We start from the raw sequence: 23773 nt of genomic DNA, 5'->3' as shown, positions 1-23773 counted from the left end.
TTTACTCGTTCTCCTCGGTGGTCTGAAATGGCCCGACTGCCGGTGCGAGATACATGTCCCGCCCACAAGCAGTGGTATGTCTGCGCTGTAGGGGATTATCACGGCTGTTGCTCAGTCGATCCATGCAGAACGGGTGTCTGTCCGGACGATGATACGCTGATATCGATGTCCACCTCGTCCACCACGTCGTTGACTTCACGCACTAACACCAAGGCAACGCAAGACGTTGCCCTTTCTACTTTGACTTCAGCTACGTCTCTCACGACGACTTCATCTACAGCTACAGCGTTTCCCACGGCTCAATCAGTAACTACTTCTGTGAAGACTACTGACCAGCACGGGATGGTGATTGGAGGAGTGGTGGGTGGCATTGTCGGATTCCTGCTGCTGTTGGGATTGGCCCTATTTCTGTGGTTCTCTCGCAGGAAAAAGCCCGGTGAGAAGGTGGCTGCATATACTCTTGTGGCTTTGGGGGGTCTTCGATCCAAACGGGAGGGGCGCAAAAGACCTGGTCTGGCGACTGAGGGGAGGGCAATGAATCGACCGAGTATGGATTCCCCTTCCGATAATTGTATACTTCTAACTCCATAGGGTCCAATACGAGAAACACCAAAAGCCCTTCTCCGCGGACATCGACTAGAACATCGCCGACAAGGTCTCCCATCAAACCTTCTCCAACGAAGCCCTCACCAACAACCCGAGCATTCCCATCGGCACCCGCAGATAGACTCCCTCCCAGCAGACAATCACCCATATCACCCCTGCTCAGCGGGCGCTCCCCAACTGCTACGACGATTCACTCCGCCCGCTCGATCACCGCTTCAAACACAATCAGTAGCTCCTCGACCCTGGCAATCTCCCCCTTGACCGTCTTCGACAGGTCCCTGTCCATCAACAGAAGCGGAACAGGATGCAGTACCGTCTCTGAGAAGAAGCTCCCTCCCCTCCCCCAACACCCAGCACCGCGCCCCCCGACTGAGCTCCCGGACACGGGGTTCTACCGGCAACGAGTCGAGCTTGCCGCCTGTCCTTCGCGCGAGCTGATCAATCGGTTCGACCCGCGCCGCCAGCTCTCATCCGAGATCAATGATTTCGAAGACGAACGGCAGGATGGCACGGTTGGAGCAGGCGGTCCGCCGCGCACGGGTCCGGTCGTCACGGCGGATGGTGTAGTGCTGACGGCCAACTTTGAACGGACGTCATGCGGGGACGAGGTCCTGGGCAGCTCCGGTGACAGTGGTCCGGCACATGTGATGAGCTTCATGCAGTATGACCCCGAGTGGAACGAGGTGCAGCCGGCGTATCACCCTTCCTGGGGGAGGGAGACCGCGAAGTTGGAGAAGATCGAGGAATCGTGATGTGTGAACGATAGGAATCCTACTGCTGGATGGTGGGATCAGCCACTATACATAATGTCCGTTTTGTTGCGTGCTGTTGTTTGTTGATAGAGTGCCATTGCATTCTGTTGGCTATCACTCGTTGTATAATACAGTGTGATGCTGGTAACTTAATCCATTCATTCTATGAATCCCACGTATCTCGTAAATCCCATGGACGACTTTTATTGATCTAAACAACCGAAACAAGCACAGGCCAAATCTAAAGCAGTCCCCGCAGGACGGCAGTCTGCTCCAACACAGCGCGGCGGCTAGTCCCGCCGACGGCGTCCTTGAGCTCGACGGCGCGCTCGTAATCCAGACAAGCGCGGACGTCATCGTCGAAGCGAGCGTCGACAGTCTTGAGCTGCTCCAGCGACAAAGTGTCCATGGGCACCTTGTTCTGCTCGGCGAGCTGGACGACCCGGCCGGAGATATGATGTCCCTCGCGGAAGGGCACGCCCTTGCGCACGAGATAATCCGCAATCTCGGTGGCCAGCATCTCGGGCGCCAGGGCGGCGGTCATCTTCTCAGGGATAGTGGTGAGGGTGGACAGCACGCCGGTGGCGATCTGGATGCTGTCGCCGACAGTCTTGATATGGTCGAGCAGCGGCTCGACGCTCTCCTGCAGGTCCTTGTTGTAGGTGGTCGGCAGGCCCTTGATGGTGCACATCAGGCCGGCCATATGGCCGAAGGCGCGGCCGGCCTTGCCGCGCAGCAGCTCGAGACTGTCGGCGTTCTTCTTCTGCGGCATGAGCGACGAGCCGGTGGAGTAGGCATCGCTGAGCCGCACGAACCCAAACTCCAGACTGCTGTAGATGATCAGGTCCTCGGCCCAGCGCGAGATCTTCAGCATAAACGACGCGCCCCACTGCATGGTCTCCATGGCAAAGTCGCGGTCGCCGACCGCGTTCATGCTGTTGTACAGCAGGCCGTCGAAGCCGAGCTCCGCGGCCATGGCGGCACGGTCGATCTGGAACGGGTTGCCGGCGAGCGCGCCCGTGCCCAGCGGGCTGCGGTTGACGCGCGCCGTCACCTCGCGCAGCCGCTGCAGCTCGCTCGCAAACGCCGTCGCATGCGACAGCAGCCAGTGGCTCCAGCGGACCGGCTGCGCCTTCTGCAGGTGCGTGTACCCGGGCATGAGGTAGTCGATCTCGGCCTCGGCCCGCGAAATGCACACGCGCACCAGGTCCGCCAGGTACCCGTCCAGCCGCCGCAGCTCGTCGCGCAGCCACAGCCGCATGTCCGTCGCGATCTGCTCGTTGCGCGACCGCCCCGTGTGCAGCTTGCCGCCGATCTCCTTGCCGATGAGCTCCGAGAGCCGTCGCTCGTTGGCCGTGTGGATGTCTTCGTCGTTGGGCTTGACTTCGAACGTGTTGCTGCGCCATTCTTCGGCGATCTGTGCGAAGCCCCGCTCGATCGCGGCGAACTCGTCGGCCGTCAGGATGCCGGTTTTGGTGTTGGCGCGCGCGAAGGCCAGCGAGCCCGCGATGTCTTGCTGCCACAGGATGCGGTCGTAGGGGAGCGATTGGTTGTACTGCACCATTAGGGGGTCGAGGCCCTCTGTTTTGAGTTAGTGGGTTGAGTGACTGGGGAGACGGTGGGGGTACGCACGGGTGAAACGGCCTCCCCAGAGCATGTTCTCGGCGACGGCTTTCGGGGCGCTCATTTTGGATTCAATTGCGTTGGGGAATTGAAATGAGTTGGGTGGTGAAGGTGTGGTGGTAGTTAACTTTGGACGAGAGGGTTGAGTCATGCATCTCGCGGCAACTTGGGTTCTTCCGGGTCCGCGCTAGCTGTTTTGGGTGTGTCTATAGTATGAGTGTATTATTTACTTCTTCACTGCCTAGAGGACAGAGTACACCAATTTCTATTACTGCGGTGTATTTTAAGGAGTATTGGAGGGACAATGTTGTGGGTCATGTGATTTGGTAGAGAGCAGCGATATATATCTCGGTTGTCTATATTGACAGGTATGAACTTATGATGTTCATATAGTTATACACTAGTGTAGATGTTTATAAAAATACTTTATATCACCGAGCATATCAATCGACCCGACAAGGCGGAACTTGATACATCACCCTTCGAGAACACCTCTCTCCATTCTATCCTACACATCCATTCTAACGCCCGACACCTGTCAATCGCCGGGGACTGACTCAAACGCCACGGACCCAGCTCAGAGGTAAGTAATCCCCGACAGTCTCAGTCTGATTCTGGACCCAGGAACCGGGATACTGCAGATGGCGATCACCGCGTGGCAGCGACAAACCTAAGGAGCTAGTTAGTCTGATGGACATGGGACAACACATCGGGGACTAGGACCGGGCACCTGAGACAGTAGGAAAGGAGCAGACATAAAGAAGAATCCCGAGATGGAGCGAGACCCAGCGTGGTGGAAAGGGGCGGTGGGCAGACCCGACAGACTGGATAGATAGAAACCAGTCCAAGAAACTACTTGTATACTCCGTACGGAGGAGTCAATAGTGCGGACACGCGCCTCGGTGGAGAATGAGAATGACAGAGACCGGCTGTCAGAGGAAGATCCTGAATCATGAGACATAACTAGTTAGCAACGAAATACTCCGTAGACGGAGTGTCCTCTGAGGAATTCTCCGCAATGGAGACCTTTTCCGAACGGCGAATAACCATAATTCAACGAGGCATAGTACTCCGTATGGGTAGTAGGAGTATTTGTCATTCGTCTTTTCTAGATACTAGCGGTCTTAATATATAGTAATATACTATTAATCTATCCTGTGGCGGTGCATACTATCGACGCGCTAGTCCTCATCCTCTCTAGCGACGGGATGATTTGGAATTGAGAAATCTCCTGCCACATGTCGGCCATGCCCTTGACACCTGTCAATCGCTCGACAGGGAGATATCAAGCCATCATTCACGTGTGCCATCCAGTCCGCTGCATATGACCTGTCCACTTCCTGAAGACGCCTTCTAGAAGATTTCGCTGCATCATGCAGCTCGTATTCGCGAGACATCTCGATCCATCAATCAATCATCATTCATCGATCGTCATAAGATCAATCCTCAATCTATAGTATATCCCCCCACAATAATCTCCTACAGCACCTCCACATTTACCCCCTAAGCACCAAACGAACAAGATAGACAAAAGAAATCCATTCTAGCGAGCGACAATGATCATCATATCGTAACCTCATCCAGAGTACTCCGTGCATCGTATCCCTCCCTACCACGGACTGCGCGGGCCCACCATCCAATCTTCCATCGCCAACCACTCACTCCACCGCGATTCCGCCATGCGTAGCTCCTCCTCCGTCGGCGCGCGCAGCGGCCGCAGGAATGGTGTCTGCTCGTCCGGGCGCTCGTCGTACGCCGCCTTGGTCGCCGCCCACCCGCCGCTCTTGGCCGTAAACAGGTAATTGATGCGCTCCTGCTGCCATGTCGTCGCCACGCCTGCCGTCCACTCCGACCCGAAGAACGCCCGCAGCACGGCCGGCGTGTCGTGCGCCGTGACCACCAGCCGCCGGATGTATGCGCGCAGCGACACGCGTGTCGCGGCCGGCGAGAAGCATGTGATCGCGTCTGTTGCCCGCTGGCTCGGCAGGCGGATGTTGAGAAAGGCAGCGAGCGATTGCACGGCGCCCGTGTGCTGGCCCTCGTCGAGGAAGAATCGCACACACGCCTCGTATGCCGGGTACCAGTTGTCGAGGTCGACGTGGTACAGCTCTGTGCTGGATGGTCCGTCCATGGGCGCATGGTGCATAGGCGCGTCCTGGCTGGGACTGCGCGGCCACGGCGTGGCCAGCTCGGCGGGCGACAGGGCCGGCGTGTGCGCCGGCCGCGCGCATTCCGAGTCTGTCGTTGATTCTGAGAGGTGAGATTGGGTCGGAGGAAATGGGGTAAGGGAGTCTTACTAGGGACGTGGGGGTAGGTTAAGGCAGTTGGAGACGAGGGCTCCGGCATGTCGGAGGATTCCCAGCAAGATCGTTCAGCGTGCATGTTCATGTTGGAGCAGACGAGAATGAAGTGTAGCATCAAACTGGATCATGGATGTAGGAGAGGCGGCCGGCCAGCCCTTATAGGAGTCTCACGACCCGCGGGCATGCCGACGCTGACGACGAGCAGGAGTCGCCGAGCACGGTCATGCTGCCGGACGAGTGGAGCGGCTATTGGCACATCCTGAGGATCTGAGGCTCTCCTGCTCCCTGGATAGGAAATAGTGCAGACTGGATGGAGCGACTATTGGCATTGGGAGCAGCCACAGATGGAGAGAGCCACAGAAAGCAAGCCACGACATGTGGCACAGCACAGGCCATACTTTTTTTTTCTGTGGCTGTGCCTCCCCTTGCGTGGGCCCCCTTTTCGGCCTTAAGCGGATCAATCACGTAGCGGCCTGGACTAGCCCTGCACTAGTCCTCGGTCTTGTCCTAGGCCTTGACTAGGCCTGGACTAGGGGAGCAGGACCAGACCCAGGAACCTGGAACCCGATGGCACTAGAGGAAAAGATTTGGAAGACCACCCCCCCCTTGGCGTGTTGATCCGCTCCTCAGCTAGCCATGCCTGCACAATCCGATTCATCCTCCTCCTCCCACCCCGAGATTTCCAAATGGCGTGAGAGAGGCTGATGGCTGGCCGGGCTAGACGTGGCTAGGCCGGCTGGCCCGTTTCTCGGGCTAGTGGTAGCGAGCTGTTGACCCAGCAAGACGGATCGATAGTCAGCATTCCCTGTCCGGATGTGACAGCTCGCGCCCTCGCGTCTCTCGTCATCATCCTGATGAATCCAGTTGGGCGGGTGACACGATCTCCACCGGGCTGAGGGACATCCACATGGAGGGGAGGGCCTGACGAGACGTGGTACAGGCCGAGTGCAACCGGGCGAGGAGCATTCCAGTTGGGTTGCACCAGGGGTATCAGGCAGACCGCATGTTCTCGTCACCTTACAGAGGATGTATGCAGTTGCGCCCAAGGAATGGGGGGGTCAACGTGGTTGTGATGAGGTGGTGAGATGGTGAGACGCAAGGGACGCAAGGGACACATCGTTGGAGCCAGTAAGCGATCGACGATGACCCCTTCCCTCGGGCACACCGGTCAAGCTGATGCGCAGGAATGCTGATCGGTGGTCATAATTTCATCAGCGGGGGAGAGATATGGAGTATGTTGTAGATGGAAGGTGTACTCCGTATTCGGTACAGATACACTGATAATAGCTTACCTGATTAGGGCTAGTGGTTGGGGAGTGGGTCTGTAGGGGCATCCGGATTGGCTGCTCACATTTATTCTCGGGCGTTTCGGCGTCTGATTGGGGGATCTGAGGGAATGGGAACTCAAATCATCCGAGGTCTGTTCTCAGCTGAATGTACTGGTACCTGCTAGTATCTCTAATTAAAAGAAGTAATTAAAGAAGTAAGTCATTCTATAGATAAAAAAAATATTTAAAAAAATCAGAAAAACAACCCCGGCCATGCGGATCCCCACTTGACAGCCGGTGGCTGAGTTGCCTGCCATGCGGTTGTGAGCGTCTCACGAGATATAAAGCATCAGGTTCCCATGAGTCTGTCCTCAGTTGGATCAGATATAGATCAGACAAGACTTGACTACACCTTGAACATCTACAACAGAAACACAGCTCCTCGCATCTATACTCTACTACACCTACCTACACTACACAACACAACACAATGTGCTACAAGAGCAACTACGAGCCTTATGTATGTCACCATGCCTCCATACTCCCTCCCTTGTTCTTAGAACTAACATCCCCAGACCAGCCAACCCCTCGACATGGAACCCACCAACGAACAACTCCTCTACCCCCTCGGTTCCCTCTATCCGCACGTCGTCGCCCTCCAGCTGCAATCCGACGAGTCGCCCTGGCTCAAGACCCGCCAATACGCCGGCTACCATGACACCAGCTTCTGGGCCGACATCGAGGTGCCGCCCTCGCCCTCGGAGTTTTCCACCCGCTCCACCATCCGCAGCCGATATAGCGGTGAGTCCCGAACCTAAATCCATGAGACCTGTCACCCGCATCGCATGCTGATGCAGCCGTGTCCAGACTCCACCGCTTGCAAGCTCGTTTCCAGAATCCGACGGCTCCTTAGCCGGGATGAGCTGCGGAGACGCCAGCAGCAGCAGCAGCAGCAGCGTCGCTATGAGTGATGCATGCATTGCGTGCACGCATTCTTTACGTTTCATTATGTCGGTGTTGTCTTCTGTATAGATCTGGTTTTGATGTCTGCCGCGGAAAGCGAATACCCTCCGTCTGCATGTTTCTTTTGTCTGTCTAGCCATGTGCCGTTCCTTGAGCATGTTTCTTTCTTTGCTAGCGAGGAGTTGGGGATAACCACATTACCTACTTAGTATATAGACCTTGAATAATAGATCACTACCTACACTACATTACATCCACTCGTTCCATCACTACAACTCGTACGAGATACAGCCCGTACGAAGGTAGGAACAATAATCTCCGACGTCCACCGCAAACTCTCTCACCCTAATCGCCGATCTAATCTCGCACGTACTCAGCATACTAGCATACTAGCATACTAGAGTAACCTTAGTTAGAACAAAGCGGTGTGACCATCTGACGTCTCAGAAACCACCCCCCGCATTCCAGACAGATCATAATCCCATGCACTATTACAGATCCCCCCCCCACCGGCCGATCGCCCTGACCTTCCCTGTTGCACTCCTGCACGCCCCCAATAGTCCGATCGATCACGAACCGGCCATCAACCAACCAGACCCTCGTGATCCGCGGGCGGGTACGCCCGCGCGGAATGCAGGCGATATGTCGGATGGGGGGTATCGTGCTCGTTCATGTCAGGGCCGCAGATGCAGGATGGAGTCATGGTCACGTAGTGTAGTCTGTAGGTTGTAGGTTGTAGGTTGTAGGGTTGTAGGGTTGTAGAGGGTTTCAGGGGGTGGAGTGGAGGGTGGGCACGCGGACCGGGCCCTGCTTGCGTGCGCGTGCAGATAGCAGGGCACATTGTGCAACCCTCGTCGGATGGATTTGTCAGGTATAACCTTTCTCTGACAATTATCAAATGGCGGTGTTGAGGAGAGATGTAACGGTTTGTGTGGTAGTCGAGAGATAACTACCTACCTACCTACCTACCTATGGGGAATCGAGTCTACGATGGCAATGGCACAGTTACACGACCACTACCCCTCCACTCCAACAGATAAACCCTAGACATGACGCAATGTAAGACAAGAGCACACGCGAGAACAGGATCATATCCTAATCACCCTGCAGGCAGTAAGACATGCATGCGAACGAACCGATAACACGCAATAGTCTAGTGTATAGCCGAGATAGTCAGCGGACGATCACCCTCACTACCTCCGGCTTGCCTGCCTGCGCGCTCTGAGGAAAACGTCACTGTTCCCTGACTCCTGTTTCAGTTGCAGGACCAAATCGCGCATGGCACATGAGTCTGTACGACCCAAGCATCTCATCTATGCAAGGGGTGTCCTCTCGTGAGGCCATCATCTAGCCGAGACCGAGACCGAGACGAGACCAGACCGACTGGAATGTGTCAGCGCGAGGAATGCCGCACCAGCACCAGCACCGGCTGTCGCGCCTGTCATACGACCCCGAGCCAAGCGAGTCTCGCACCGTCCAGTCCGGTCTGGCCGAGGAAAGGAATGCCCGATACGAAAGGACTCGTTTCGGATGCCGATATCAGCAGAATCCGGGGTAAGCCAGCCAGCTCACCGCATGCCCACTGCACGCATACTCCACCGCAAACCTACATCCCCATTGCCGAACGAACAGTCCTCCCCCTCAGAATTAATGCTAGCCGCCGCTGGCGACGTTTGTCCGGCAGTCACTTATGCAGGACACCGTTCCAGGAGGCAGGTCACATTGTCCAGCGCGCTGCATGAACGCGACAAAGGAAAAAGCAATTCGCATCGCCAGCCGGATTGCTTTGTCTTCTCCTTTTCCTCTGATGCAACGATGCAGGGTGTTGGCGGCTACAGCCGGGGAGGGCAAACACGCTCAGGAGGTTTCGTCGGTAGTGCAGTGTACCTGCAGATGCAGGTCATGCATCAGGCGCATCAGGCGTGTCTGAATGCGGGGACAGTTGGGTTTGTAACTGGGGATTGTCGGGCCGGCAATGGCGCGAGAAGAATTCATCGTAGGGTGATGGTTTAGTCTTACTGGCAGTCGTTGAACATGACCTGTCCTACAAGGTGATGACATGGCACATCTTACTATAGGAATGGTGAGTTGTTGCAAAGTTGAATGCGATTGCATTTCGATGGACGTCTTGACATGATATTACAGAGCCCAGCCCATCGCTTGGAATACTCACTAATCATGTCAGAGGTTGCAGAAGCCAAACATAACATTGATATGAAGTTCACTCGGATTCAAATTGTGACCCTTGTCGGGGAGGCCAATGAAGGACTCCAAGAATACAAACATAACCATGCTACAAAACAAAACAAAACAATCCGGTGCATAGTGTTGACAGGGTGTGAGCATAGCTGATGCTTCACAATTTTGGTCGGGTTGGTCCCATGTCAATCCAAGAAAGTCAAACTCCATTTAGTTCCCAACTCCCGCTCGTAAACAAGTTCCAAATGGATATCCCATATCAAATCATTTGGACATCGTATCCATTCCGTTAAGCATGGCGAATTCTTCCCAGTTGATCGTCTCCGGCAGGAATTGGTCTTCGTGGAAGACCGCAGACGGAGGCACGGCCGCGCCATAACCCAGATCCGAAAAGTCAATGTTGCCGGCTTCATAGCCGCTGGGGACTTGATAACCCCCGCTGAGTCCATCCAGGTAAGGGTTGTTGACGTTGGCGAACATGTCTTCAAAGTTGTTCATATGAATCACGTCGCCGTCCATCGACCGAGTCATTTCCGGAAAGCCCAAATCCGCATAGCCCATGTTCACGCCTCCGTTCCCTCCCATGGGGCTGTTCGCGTTGAACAGTTGGAAGTCGGCCACCGGGGTGGGCAACGGAGGATCAGCAAAGTTGAAGTCGGTAGTCGGCAGAGGTCGGGAGACTGCCTGCGGGGGGGACGGACTGGGTCCAGTGTTCGGAGTCGAGAATGACTGCGCGGTGCTGGTGCCGGGAGTGGTAAGGCCGGGAGTGTCCGGAGTAGACTGAGGACTGGCTTTCTTGCCCTTGACCTTGTCCTTGCGCTTGCCGTTGCTCTTGGTCCGGACGTATTGCCAGCCGTGCTTCTTCTCCTTATGCTGCTTCAAATTACTCAACCGCTTAGAGCGATAATTGCATCCTCCCAGATCGCATTCATACGGTTCCGGGTCGGGGTTGTGCTTGTCGTTGAAATGACGGTCTTTCTCCTTTTCAGTCGGGAATCCATAGGTGTAGTACTTGCACTCAGGTACCGAACACTTGAACGGGCGTGTGTGGGTCTTCATGTGTTTACTGCAAGACGTTAGCATGAATCGAAGCCAATGACAACGGTACTCCGAAAGGGTTCACTCACGTGAGGTCACAGGGTCTCGCGAAAATTTGCCCGCAAAAGTCGCACGGAGTGTTGATGTTCATGGGAGCCTCGTTCTTCCGGCGGCGGGCCATGCACCGGTGGGCGCCCTCTCCATCCGTCGAGCATAGGCTGAGGCCACGCTTCATGCTCGGCACCTGGCTCTCCTGGTAGGGTTTACCCGTGCGGAGCGACATCATCTGGTCATCGGACTGAGCGACCAGTTCCGCCTGGCGTCCTGTTTTGGCCAAGCCGCCTTTGAACACGAGCTTGGGCAACCTGCGAGAGCTGGTTAGCGTTTATAAAGACTGGTAGTGGTAGTTCAAAAGACATACTTGGAGGTGGCACCGTTGCTATCCTTCTGTGAGAGATTCTGTTTCGCTCGCTCACAGAGCGCCTTGAAGCGGACAATTTGATCGTAAAGGTCGAGGATGTACTCATTCGAGTACGGGACATCACCAGGCATAGTGCGGTCCGATTCATCCAGGCGGTGCCAAGTGTCGTCGAGGCACAGGACCACCTGATTCAGGAAAAGAGAAAATTCCTCCTTCTCATTAACATGGTCAATCTGCTACAAGTTAGCCATGCACCATACAACCTGGGTAACGCTTCGTACAGGGAATGGATTGCGGAATAGATTTTCCACGTCACGGAGACAGCGGAATCGATTGTCCTTGACCCCTTGAGCGGCATATCGAACAGTGCTGTGGAACTTATCGAACTGCGTGTTCATAAGAAGAGGGTAGAAGACACGGTGCTCTATCTTGTCGACCCCGTCAGGCGATATTTTCCGAAGATGTGAGGCGGACATGGGGGCGTTCGAGTCCAGATCGGCTACGATCTAGTTAGACAGGTCAATATCAAGCAGGCTGCTGGAACTTACCGGATTCGGTACAAGACAGCACTTCTTCGCTACAAATAGAGGTCCCGAGACCGCTGTCCGAAGTGTGATGGTTGACTCTTTGGAGCGGCTTCTTGGGAGCTGAACGGACGGACGGACTCTGGGGAGGGTCCGAGATATGCAAAGAGTCGAAATGAAGTTGCAAGACACTGCGGGGCACGGGGAGCTCCTCATCAACGGATTCCGAGGGAGTGAAGGTATCGAGGTCGAGGGTATCGAGGATTTTGCTCATGCGCTCTCTGCCGGCCGCGATGGCTTCGAGGGCAGCGGGAGAGGTAGGAGAGCGGCGGGGTGCAAGAGGCAAGCTGAGACGAGGATCGCGCGGGGTGGGACGGTTTCTCGCTGCATGAAAGGTTTCGCTCTTTCTGAACAGCGGGTTTGAGGGGGTCGAGTCGACGGATCGACAGTTGGACGAGTTAAGTAAAGATGGAGGAGAAGTGGACAAAGCAGCCCTCCGGCGGGGATGGCGCCGAAGGGTTGTGTCGTACTGGGAATCCTTGGGCGACGACATTTTGGCTGTCGTAATAACGTGCTAACTGGAGGACAATACTCTGATTATAACATGAGCAAGACCATTACAGGACCATTCGGGAATCACTCAGGAGGCAGCGGAATTCTGTATCCGTTTCAGACGTACCATGAACTCCTTGAGTCGCGTCCCAAGAACAGTTGGCCCAAACCGACGCGGTTCGAAGCAAAGTAAATGGCAGGGCACAGCGATGACAGTCCGCAATGGAGTCTGATAGAGCGGTTCTTTGTTTATTAAGGAGAAGAGACTAGTGATGGATAGATCAATGAATCGATCGCAGTGCGATAGCCGACGGACTACAGCTTGGACTGGACGAGCGAGGATGAAGGAGGAGCGGATGGAGAAGAAGATGGAGATGATGATGGAGAGGAGCAAAGTGTCAGATTGAAAGAAGAGGAGGAGAGCGAGAAGGAGGCTGAGGACGTCGGTTGAATGTCTGCCTGATGGGCCAAACGAGGCTAAACCTCGTCGGGGAAAGCCCGGGTGGCCTGATTGGGTGTGCGCCATCTTGGTCTTCCCCACATGAGTACCTTGAGATATATTACCGTATACTCAAATTACGCGTAATTATGGGTCAATCCGGGCGAGAATGAGGCACTTCTCCGGTCATGACGCTTCCAATACGAGGTGTTCCTTGTATCTCTGTGGCTCGGGACTCTCGTGGCCCCGATTACCCGTCTCACCCATCCAATCAGACTTTCTCGGCGTTGGGTGTTCCCAAAATAGTCGATGCTCCAGGGCGCCGCGGGTTCCGTGACGGTTAAACGGACAATACTGGAGTACCGAGTACATACCTAGTTAAGATCATACGGTGTGGTAGAATCAGACGGCAACATCTTTGATATGTGGTCTATACTATAGGTAGTCGCCCTACGAAGTGGAGTCGGATAGACCCTTCCCCCGACTCCCACCATCCCCCCGGTCAGGGTCCCAACTGTCGATGATCCTTCGTTGTAGGCTGCCACAGACATACGTACTCCTTCGGCGTTCCCGTTGCTTCTCCTGCCTTCCAACGCAATTTGGAGCTAGTAGGGATGTGTCTGCTTACGGGACCCTGCTGTGAAATCATCATCCACCACACTCAATGATCACTCAATAAAAGAATAATAATGTGGTGAGGACGACGGTGTGATGATGACCTCCGGCAGATGGGTGGCTTGGCTTGGCTGTCTGCTCAGCCACACTCATGTACCTTCGTACCGTCTCATCCTGATCCCTGGGTTGTTATCCCCTCTGCCATCGGAAGGCAGCATCATTTCCGAGAAATGGGAGGGAGAAAAAAAAAAAAGGAAGAAAGAGATCATATCTACATATGCTATCAGGTGAGTTCATGGACCCCACCTTGACTCACCAATATCCAAGCGCAATATCCACATTGAGTAGTGATGATTGCATTCGATGATATATTTGAGGTAGCTGGCACGAAGGGTTCGTGCTCGATGGCTTATGATCAGCATTGGCCCCGCTGGCACTTCCCATCCATCCATCCCATGCATTTGGAGCCGAAGAAACTTTGCAGTATCTTTTCAATTCAATTCTTTGAATCTAGTCCACCCATAGTAGCTTAGTAGTTCCTATCTATGTACATGTCATTGCACCTACACAGACCCCGTCGGCTTGCTTTCATCCCTATCCAGCGCCCATACATCAATTCTCGATCCATCGTGATGTCGATTCCCCAGCTCAAATGGGACAGTTACAACATACTCACCGGATCCAAAGTACCTACCTACACAGGAACAAGGAGCCATACAACAGGCCAATCAACAGAGCGGTCACATGCTACGGTTCTGCGTATAGGTGAGGTATAGTCGGCGTCAAGACTACAGTAGCATGACTCTTGAAGGAGATTATGACTCCGCAAGACTCGACCAAGCGCTCTTTTGAAAGAGAGCTTCGTCGTAAATAGCCATCATAGTCTTCCATCAATAGAACCACAATACTTACCCATCTACATAGGTATGTCATGGTCTCCATCCCAATCATCATACTCCTGGCCGAAACTGAAACTACCAGGCTCCAAATATGGCCTTCTAAATGGTCTCAAGTGGACTGAATCTGTATACCGGAGAGCGTCTTGTAGACCCATGGTAATGGGTGCTCGGGGAGAATCCCCCGATCTATAGCCAAACTTAGAGTTTCTAATATACTTCACTCTCTCTCCGTTCATTATACCCATGCTCCCGCAATCGAATTGTTTTGCGACTCAAAGTAACGTTGTCCAATAGCCCCTAAGTTTTCATTGAGAGAGCGGGTAAAAAATTACGCCTTTGTTTGTCCGATATGTCAAAATGATGTAGTACGTATCGCATACTTTTTTCAGCTGGCACGTTTGGTTCCGGGGGATATGGACGTACTCCATGTAAGAACCCAATTGATACTACCTATTATAATCCTGATTGAGTTTCTATCTAGCGATAGATAATAGCAGTACAAGGCATGTTCTTTGGCCCACAATCCAGTCTTGATGAACAGGTCAATTAAACTTAAGTTATGTGTCTCTTTATTGCGCACTCGCTCATTGATACCGAAGTACTGACTGTCTTAGAAATCATACAAGAATTTGGGGAGCTGCCAAATATCTACAGCGCGTCAAGCCCGTGCGAAATCGAACATGAAATGAATATATGTACCGTCCCACAATGCGAACTATGTGGAGTGTATCTGAACGCCGTTCTTGGAAAAAACCGCCTTCAATGAAGCAACTTGGTACCCGAGACTGGCGACTTGCCTCGAACGACTTGAACACCAAGCCATCAGGACGCGTGTCAAGACCCCAAAGAAGCAGATCAAGACGTCGAAACCATGATACGTCGATCTAACGAATGCCCCCAAATTTCCGATTGAAGACAGGAGCCAATGCATTGAACATTGAAATCTGCTGCAGCTCGCGATCGCAGTAGTCCGCAACCTAAGAGCTGGATTTGCGCTACAATACTATCTTTCCAAGACGAGATTGTCCCACCCATGTTTACAGCATTATACCGGGCGTGTCTTTGATGAAGACGAATATAATCACCAAGTTGCTGCATTTGATCCGTGAAATTCTCCATGGCCTGCGAGAATTGCCTGTTGGAGATGTCCAGCGCGTGGTGATATTAACAGCCGACTTTGTAAGCCAGCAAAGTCCGCGCCAGTTTACTGAACGATGTCTCTGAATGGATGCGACAGGAACGCACCCCAATGACCAATGACGCGTGAAGGCTACCTCAATTAGATATCCGCCGGAGCATCGGTATAAGCTTACTCCCTTGTGAGCGAAGCCTGGATTTATCACCCTCATGAACAACATAGGGATTACCAGCGAGGTCACCATCTCGAGAGAGTATTGATACAAGGACAGTAGAGAGGAATCCACCGATCTCGTGACGCGGCGAGAATGAACCTCGGCTTCGGGAAGAGGCAGAAAGTGCGGGCGGTGCCGACGAATGGACCGGAGAGATCTCTCTCCCCCGGACTTTCTCCATCATCAATCACCGTGCTGGAGTTCCCCTCGTTCTTCACACCTCCCTCCCTCCCCCAAGACCGTCAGACAGCCTGGTAGAAGATCATGACTCCTTGATTGATATCCATCTCCTACCGCTGTTCATCCCCCTTCGGACATCTTGGATCCTCCCCTTACTCGTCCTCTCTCCCTACTCCACCCGACCGAGGGGAATTGTTCCGATACCGCCTCCCCATCATGAACTCCGAGCGCCGCGACCTGAACGCCGATCTCACCAAACGCCGTAGACGGAATGTCGGTCGCAAGCGTCTGCGCAGCAGGGCTCCTATCGCAGCACGGTTGTCCCTGGACCACCAACTGCGGGGCGGCGTTGGGATGCTTTCCGATGACCTGGTGAAGGATCTCTTCCCTGGTAAGTGATGCATTTCCCTAACCCATGAATATCCGTAGACCGACCTCTAACGCGTGAATGGTAGGAGATCGAGACGAGAACGAAACCCGCTATGTCGCCATCTCGCCATACTTCCCCGGGCAGCCCTCGGTTGAGGATCTTGCCTGGACCATCATTCCGGTTCGGCCCCAATCGAAGGATCGCGCCTACGAGTCCCCGCTTCCGCACTCGACGGTCGTCTTCCCAGATGCTGCCGACTCCCTGCAACCGTTTGTACAGGCTTTGAGCAGGCTCGACCCGACGCGACACGGCCTCCAAGCCCAGCGGTCGATCGAGATCAGGGTGCTGGACGTCGTTCCTCTTCATCTGGACACGGTTTACGTGACTGTGGAGCGGAACCTGCTCCGGAACCACGATGATGTCCAGAACAAATTCGGCGGTGGGTTTACGAGCAGTCTCCATGGCCCTAACGGGTTGTGGGCCAAGACCGGCAAGAGCTTGGAGACGAAGAAGTATTCCAAGAAAGCCGCCGCAGAGGCAGAGGAGCGCCTCATGGCAGCTGTTCGCGAGGCCCTGGGAACGCAAAAGGTGGTGCATACCGGCGACGTGCTGCCTCTCCCATTGCCTCCGCATCCCATCACCTACGCTCCCCCGCCTCCTGTGCACATTTCCTTCTGTGAACCCGTATCTCAGGGTCTGTTGATGCCGACGACCAAGATTGTCCTCATCCAGGCACGCCCGCACAATACCCGGAGTCAGCGCAGCCTGAGATCTGGATCGGGCTTGCTCAAACAGGTCGCGGAGAACGAGGCTGACGACACGTCCAACGAACAATTCTATTCTGCGGCGGAGGATAAACCTGTGGAGGACAGCACTGAGATGGAGACCACTTCAGCTGCAGAAGACTCCGAGACGGAAGGATCTACAGGTAATACGAGCGACTCTTCGGACGATTCCTTAGAAGACATGATTACCCTTACCGCGCCCGAACTTCCCCAGCACCCGTCCGGTGTCATGTCGGGCATGACCGCCGCGACTCCCCGCGCGGCCAGACGCGGTGATGGTATCCACACCCCGGGGTCAGTCACGTCTACGTTCACTTCGGCGACCCTGCGTGCCGGTCGAGCTGGTGGAGGGAAGGTTTTCAAGACCGAGGGCCTCCTACGTGCGATTCCAAATGACCTTCTGCACCCTAGACCGCGCGAAGACGATGACCCGGAGTCGTTTGTTTTCGTCGACATTAGCACCCTGGCGAAGATTGGTTGCTTTTCGGGAGATTGGGTTAGAGTTGAGGTGACCGAGGAGCCTCAGACGAACATCTTCGCTTCGATCAAGCTAGGAAGCTTCAATGACCAGGAGCAGGATTCTGGCGACTGGCGCGCGGTCAAGATCTATGGTCTGCCGGGTCTCCCGTCGGCCAAACCTCGTTACTCAATCAACCAATCTGGCGATCGCCGTCCGAGTATCTCCCAACGCCCTACGCTGCGCCTGACCCCGTCCGTCTTCGTCCCTCCACTGCTTCTGAACAACCTCGACAACCCGAAGTACCTACGGATAGCTCCAATGGCCTTTGCTAATGCTAGCGGTGGCCCCAAATCCGGTCTCCTGCACCAAATGAAAGCAAGCTCGGTCCGAAGCCCGCCGATGGCGAAGGAAGTGACCTTGCTCAAAGTGTCTACCCCCCTTTCCATGGACCGTACTCTGCAGCCCGCCTTGTTTGCAGGCCTCAAGCAGTACTTTGAGTCCAAAAGGCGTCTTCTCAAGAGTGGAGATCTCGTGGGAATCAGCGTTGACGAAGGGCTTGGGAGAGCTGTTTTTGCAGGACCCGCTGCCGCCGATGGCTCTCATCAAGATGAAGATATTACTACGCGACTGGGTCGGGTTGGAGATGCGGATCATGCTGGATCGAGAAAAGTCGGGGTCGCCTGGTTCCGCGTTGGACAAGTTGTCCCCAGTTCGTCGGATGACCCAGATGAAACCGCGGAGAACCAGTGGGGTGGTGTAGCTATCATTGACTCGGCCACTACGAGAATGGTACAGGCGGGCAGCGATGTGAGCAAAGTGCCGGGCGTTCTGAACAACGGATGGGAATACTGGTTGGGAGTGAAGACTGTACCCAAGTCTGTGAGCGACTTTCCGAGCTCCCATGGGTTGATCACCGAATCACCCCAGACGTATATTTCTTCCCTGCAGGAGCGCATCCGCGACCTGATGTCTGTTGCCACTAGCCCCCGTGCTATCCAGCTCGGTATGAAGCCTGTTGTCATCCTTCTCCGGTCGCAACAGAGACATATCGGAAAGGCAACGGTGGCTACCCGAGCGTGCGCAGATATTGGGCTTCATACCTTCCCCATTGATGCTTATGATATCCTGACGGAAGGTGGAGCGAACGGCGGCGACGTCAAGACCGAGGCATACCTGAAAGCGAGAGCGGAACGTGCATTCCACTGTGGATCGAACTGCACCGCACTTCTCATCAAACACATTGAAGTCCTTACTGCTGATAGAATTGTCTCCGCGATGTCGGAGATTGTGAACGATGCGCGAGTGGTGATCGCCACCACGACTGACGTTGAGCAAATCCCGGAGGGCATCCGGAGCCTGTTCACCCACGAGTTCGAAATGACCGCTCCTGAAGAAAAGGAGCGCGAGGGGATCCTCCGGAACGCTGTATGTGAGCGAAGCATCAAGCTTTCGCCGGATGTCGACCTGGGAACGGTCGCTCTGAAGACAGCTGCCCTGGTGGCCGGCGACCTAGTGGATGTCGTTGAACGCGCAGCCTCGATCCGAACCGCTCGTTTGGACAAACTGGCCGAGTCTGCGAGCAAACAGACGTCCGTTGCCCCGGTCAGCGTCAGAGATATCATTGTCTCTGGTGGTGATGCCGCACGAGGGGTCACCAAGGCCGATTTCGACACTGCTGTGGAAGCCGCCCGAAAGAATTTTGCTGATTCCATTGGCGCACCCAAGATTCCCAATGTCAGCTGGGATGACGTGGGAGGTCTTACGAACGTTAAGGATGCCCTCATCGAGACCATTCAACTTCCCTTGGAACGACCGGAGCTGTTCGCGAAGGGTATGAAGAAGCGGAGCGGTATCCTATTCTACGGTCCTCCGGGTACGGGTAAAACACTGCTTGCTAAGGCGATTGCCACGGAATTCTCCCTGAACTTCTTTTCGGTGAAGGGTCCTGAGCTGCTGAACATGTACATTGGTGAGTCTGAAGCCAACGTGCGGCGGGTGTTCCAACGGGCCCGGGATGCTCGGCCTTGCGTGGTGTTCTTCGATGAATTGGACTCGGTCGCCCCGAAGCGAGGCAACCAGGGTGACAGTGGCGGAGTGATGGATCGTATCGTCAGTCAGCTTCTTGCGGAATTGGACGGCATGAACGGGGGTGAAGAGAACAGCGGGGGCGTCTTTGTGATCGGCGCGACGAACCGTCCCGACCTGCTGGATAACGCCCTGCTTCGGCCAGGACGTTTCGACAAGATGCTGTATCTGGGCGTCTCCGACACGCACGAGAAGCAGGCGACGATTCTGGAGGCGCTTACGAGGAAGTTTACGCTGGATCCGGCGGTGTCGCTGCGGCGGGTGGCAGACCGACTGCCGCTTACGTATACGGGTGCTGACCTGTATGCGCTGTGCTCGGACGCCATGCTGAAGGCGATTACGCGCAAGGCCACGGCGGTGGACGAGAAGATCAAGGCGCTGCCGGGCGAGCCGGTCAGCACGGCCTGGTTCTTTGACCACCTGGCGACGCCGGAAGATGTTGCGGTGATGGTGACGGAGGACGACTTTAGCCAGGCCCAGGGGGAGCTGGTGCCGAGTGTCAGGTACGTGTTCTTATCGATGCAGTTAACAGCCTTGTTTCGGAACGATTGCTGATCCTTTGTAGTGCGAAGGAATTGGAGCATTTTGAGCGGATCCGGCAGTCGTTTGAGTCGGTTGATAAGAAAAAGCAGGACGGGGCGAACCCACCGGGAGGCCCACAGACGATTGGCGACGCGCTGGAGGCGCTTAATATCGGGGACGAACTGGATGGCCCTATTGATGGGGGGCCGGTGACGAATGGGGATCATGTTCCCGTGGGGACTGGCAAGGGCAAGGCCAAGCAGGGTGGTCCACCGGTGGCGAAGGGCAAGGGTAAGGGGAAGAGTAAGATGGTGTCGGTGCCAAACGGAGACTCAGACTCTTCGCTGGACGGGCCTACATCGGGACCCCGGGAAGAGGGTACCTACGATGACGTCGGGGAGGACGAGGAGTACATAGTCCGGACCGACGGGACGCAGTAGAGGAGAATGGGAATGGGAAGGAGTATAGAGGGAGGAGGAACGGGGGTGTACATACATTGTCTTCTCGATTGTATTGATTGACTGACGATTGCATATCATTGCATATCTATTGTACTGAGTATTAAGTGGCGAGGTCGGAGAGATTTCGGGGGGAGACAGTATACGGAGTAGTACAATAGTGGATCCGTTTCGTATCTCCTCCGAGTAGATAGTTACTAAGTACAGTATGTACAATAGTCTACTCCCACGGATGACACACGTGTATAGTTAATTATCAGAAAGACAAGCTTTGGACCCATCGGGAGACGGGCTAGTGTTCGGCGCTTCCATCCAATGGCGGGGGCTGCTTCTCTTATCGAGTCGCCGAGCGGAGATGCGTCCGCTTTCCTTACCCCATGCCCATTAGGTAACAGACTGCCTCCCCGCATATCCTTCTCCATAGTCAGTCAGGTCAGGATGGCCGCATGAGGTCAGGAACCCGTAATAGGGCCTGTGCCTGGCCAGTATCGGAGTCTACTTTCCCCTTTCTTCCTCCCTCTCTCTCTCTTCTTCCTTCCACCTTCCATTGAGTCCATTGAGACTGCATTGAATCCTATCTCACGACGAGGACAACACCATGTCGTCTTCCAAGGGCTTTCAGAATGACGACGATGCCCAGTTGGCCGCCATGGGCCACAAGGCCGAGTTGAACCGCAACTTTTCCATGCTGTATGCTTGCTTCTCCCGTTCCCTCTCCTTGTTGTCTATCAAGACGCTCACGCATCATCTCTAGTTCCATGTTAGGACTGGCCTTTGCTATTCTCAATGTATGCTTCCCCCGCAATGCTTCTCTCCCGGCCATTGGACCCGAGAACCAGTCCGTCGCGACACTAAACCATCCCCCCAATCCCAATCCTGGCTCCGATCAACTCTAACCCGTCCTCAGTCGTGGACCGCGTTATCGGCTAGCTTATCGCTCAGTCTGCCGTCCGGGGGCTGTGTCAGCGTCATTTGGGGTGAGTGACCTGCTTGATAGACGATAGACTCGTCCTAAATCAATCCCCAAGGTCTCGTTACAGCTGGTATCTGTAACCTATCTACCGCCGTCTCGCTGGCCGAGTTCTTGTCCGCCTATCCCACGTGAGTTCCTACCTATAGTCACTGGCGGTCAGATCGGATCTGACTGTGGTATAGTGCTGGAGGACAATATCACTGGGTTGCAGGTATGTCATCTATCTTATCAAAACCCTGATTGAATAATGCTAACTGATCGTGTATAGTCAGTGAGTAATCTCTCCCTCGTCAGCATCGTTCGCTCGTCTAATATTCTCCAAGTCTCCTGGGAAAAATGGGTCCCAAGTCTCTCCTGGATCACTGGCTGGGCCAATGTCTCGGGATGGGTAAGCCGCGCACTTAAGCGTCCATGCGCAAAGCTGACGCGACTAGGTTGCACTTACATGCACGGGTGGCCTGTTGGGTAGCCAATTGATTCTAGGGGTTATCGCCCTGATGCATCCGGTATGCGACCTCACAGGACCTAGACTTCCCCGGCTAATCCTTCGCAGACGTACGAAGCGCAGCGCTGGCATCAATTTCTGCTTTACGTTGCCTACAATATCATTGGCTTCCTTGTCAACTCGCTCATGAACAAAGGCTTGCCACTGGTTACGAAGGGTGCCTGTATGTCGTCAAAGTCGGTCAATCCTGCAATAGCGACGGCGCTGACAGTATGCAGTCATCTGGTCGATCACTGGTTTTGCGGTCATCTCCATCACCATCCTTGCGTGCTCATCTCCAAACTATAGCTCTGGAGAGTACGTGCTGGTCTCCCCGCATTGAGGATATGACTGACGCGCGTAGGTTTGTCTTTGGAGATTTTATCAACACTACCGGCTGTATGTGCGTGCCATTACTCTCATTGAACCAAACTAACTTATCCAGGGCCGGATGGACTTGCTTGGCTTCTCGGTGTATGTCCCACCACTCACAAGGACTGAATCTTTCTGACCGATACTAGTTGCTCCAAGGAGGTCTTGGTCTCACGGGATTTGTATGTCACCTAATTTACTCGGTCAATGATCATAGCTAACAGTCACAGGATGGCGTTGCACACATGATTGAAGGTACGAGATCGGAAAAATGCTGAAATGCCATATCCTAATATCTGGACAGAAATTCCAGACGCCTCCGTGGTCGGCCCGCGGATCATGATCTACTGCGTTTCCATCGGCTGTTTCACTGGATTGGTCTTTTTGATCGTCCTGCTGTTCGTCGCGGGAGATATCACCCAGGTGATCAATTCCACCGCCGGATGTCTCCTCCAGATCTTTAAAAACGCAACCGCCAACAATGCGGGTGCGATCTGTCTGCTCATGTACGGTATATCGCTTTCCTCGGGGTGATGGGTTACTGACTCGATCGAAGGTTTCCCCTGGTGTGCATCTTGTTCGCGACAATCACGATCATGGCCACCAGCAGCCGTATGATCTACGCCTTTGCGAGGTAAGTTTTTCCGCCAGACTCTACGATGGCAGATGCTGATAGCGCACAGAGACGGAGGTCTTCCCGCATCGCCATTTTTCAGCAAGGTCCACGACAAGCTCAAAGTGCCTTTGAATGCCCTGTACCTGACCAATGCGCTGGTCATCATCTTCGGCCTGATCTTCCTCGGTTCCTCTAGGTGAGTCGATCGTGGTCCTCCGTGAGCGCACCGCTAATGCAACCAGTGCATTCAACGCCATCGTCTCTTCATCCGTGGTGATGCTCGACATCTCCTACGGCATTCCCATCGCTATTAACTGCTTGCGCGGACGGAAAATGCTGCCCGAGCGCCCGTTTGTGCTCCCCAATGCCGTCGGCTGGACGGTGAACCTGGTACGGAAGACGAACCACCCACTCGAAGCACTCGCACTGACTGTGGGAACTAGATTGCCCTGGCCTATATCTCCCTCACCACCGTCTTGTTCCTCTTTCCTCCTGAGATCCCTGTGACAGGTAGCAACATGAGTAAGTCCATGCAAAATCCCCGGCGTGTCGTGCAAACCCGCTGACTTCCCACCAGACTACTGTGTCGCCGCGTTCGGTATTATCCTGATCATCTCGACTTTCCAGTGGATTGTGGATGGTCGCAAGAACTTCACTGGCCCGCGGGTAGATGTTGCGGTACTGTCGGGCGAGGTCGCTGTGGGCAGTAGCGAGCCTGTTGAGGGAACAAGTCCCTCGAAAGATGCGATGCAGCGTGATTAAAAAATAAGCAGGGGTGTATAGAATGGTCAGGTTAATATAGAGTAGCAGCGATAGACATAATGACAATTGTCTGATAATGTACTTCGGTGGTGATACATTGCGTCATAAGTGGCCTGAGGCAACACGGCGGCGGTCCCAACACTTTAATCGGT

General features: G+C 54.4%; 7 protein-coding genes across 7 annotated transcripts; 4 read left to right on the top strand and 3 right to left on the bottom strand.

Annotated features, from left to right (window-relative positions):
• Nucleotides 1-342: 342 nt before the first annotated feature.
• Nucleotides 343-1358, top strand: ATEG_01693 (uncharacterized protein; the record flags this gene model as incomplete). Its single annotated transcript, XM_001209058.1, has 2 exons — nt 343-436; nt 592-1358. 2 exons carry the CDS (start codon nt 343-345, stop codon nt 1356-1358), a joined length of 861 nt encoding a protein of 286 aa, XP_001209058.1.
• A 241-nt stretch (nt 1359-1599) lies between these two features.
• Nucleotides 1600-3045, bottom strand: ATEG_01692 (argininosuccinate lyase ARG4; the record flags this gene model as incomplete). Its single annotated transcript, XM_001209057.1, has 2 exons — nt 1600-2939; nt 2991-3045. The coding sequence occupies 2 exons, from the start codon at nt 3043-3045 to the stop codon at nt 1600-1602; spliced, it is 1395 nt and encodes a 464-aa protein (XP_001209057.1).
• Nucleotides 3046-4590: 1545 nt separating this feature from the next.
• On the bottom strand, nt 4591-5327 carry ATEG_01691 (uncharacterized protein; the record flags this gene model as incomplete). Its single annotated transcript, XM_001209056.1, has 2 exons — nt 4591-5219; nt 5279-5327. 2 exons carry the CDS (start codon nt 5325-5327, stop codon nt 4591-4593), a joined length of 678 nt encoding a protein of 225 aa, XP_001209056.1.
• A 1715-nt stretch (nt 5328-7042) lies between these two features.
• ATEG_01690 (uncharacterized protein) lies at nt 7043-7523 on the top strand (the record flags this gene model as incomplete). Its single annotated transcript, XM_001209055.1, has 3 exons — nt 7043-7072; nt 7128-7353; nt 7420-7523. The coding sequence occupies 3 exons, from the start codon at nt 7043-7045 to the stop codon at nt 7521-7523; spliced, it is 360 nt and encodes a 119-aa protein (XP_001209055.1).
• A 2455-nt stretch (nt 7524-9978) lies between these two features.
• On the bottom strand, nt 9979-12250 carry ace1 (putative C2H2 transcription factor (Ace1); the record flags this gene model as incomplete). The annotated part of the gene is made up of 5 exons (XM_001209054.1): nt 9979-10780; nt 10842-11117; nt 11174-11406; nt 11434-11672; nt 11722-12250. 5 exons carry the CDS (start codon nt 12248-12250, stop codon nt 9979-9981), a joined length of 2079 nt encoding a protein of 692 aa, XP_001209054.1.
• Nucleotides 12251-15950: 3700 nt separating this feature from the next.
• On the top strand, nt 15951-20396 carry pex6 (AAA family ATPase peroxin 6; the record flags this gene model as incomplete). The annotated part of the gene is made up of 3 exons (XM_001209053.1): nt 15951-16125; nt 16190-19937; nt 20000-20396. The coding sequence occupies 3 exons, from the start codon at nt 15951-15953 to the stop codon at nt 20394-20396; spliced, it is 4320 nt and encodes a 1439-aa protein (XP_001209053.1).
• A 616-nt stretch (nt 20397-21012) lies between these two features.
• Nucleotides 21013-23621, top strand: ATEG_01687 (GABA permease GabA; the record flags this gene model as incomplete). Its single annotated transcript, XM_001209052.1, has 16 exons — nt 21013-21104; nt 21169-21202; nt 21419-21598; nt 21656-21775; nt 21941-22055; nt 22111-22189; nt 22236-22270; nt 22317-22345; nt 22393-22425; nt 22474-22498; nt 22548-22749; nt 22800-22877; nt 22927-23055; nt 23102-23249; nt 23303-23381; nt 23437-23621. The coding sequence occupies 16 exons, from the start codon at nt 21013-21015 to the stop codon at nt 23619-23621; spliced, it is 1563 nt and encodes a 520-aa protein (XP_001209052.1).
• Between the last annotated feature and the right edge of the window lie 152 nt (nt 23622-23773).

This window comes from Aspergillus terreus, genomic scaffold (assembly GCF_000149615.1).
Source record: "Aspergillus terreus NIH2624 scaffold_2 genomic scaffold, whole genome shotgun sequence".
Lineage (NCBI taxonomy): Eukaryota > Fungi > Ascomycota > Eurotiomycetes > Eurotiales > Aspergillaceae > Aspergillus > Aspergillus terreus.
This window is presented reverse-complemented; position numbering and strand designations above follow the sequence as displayed.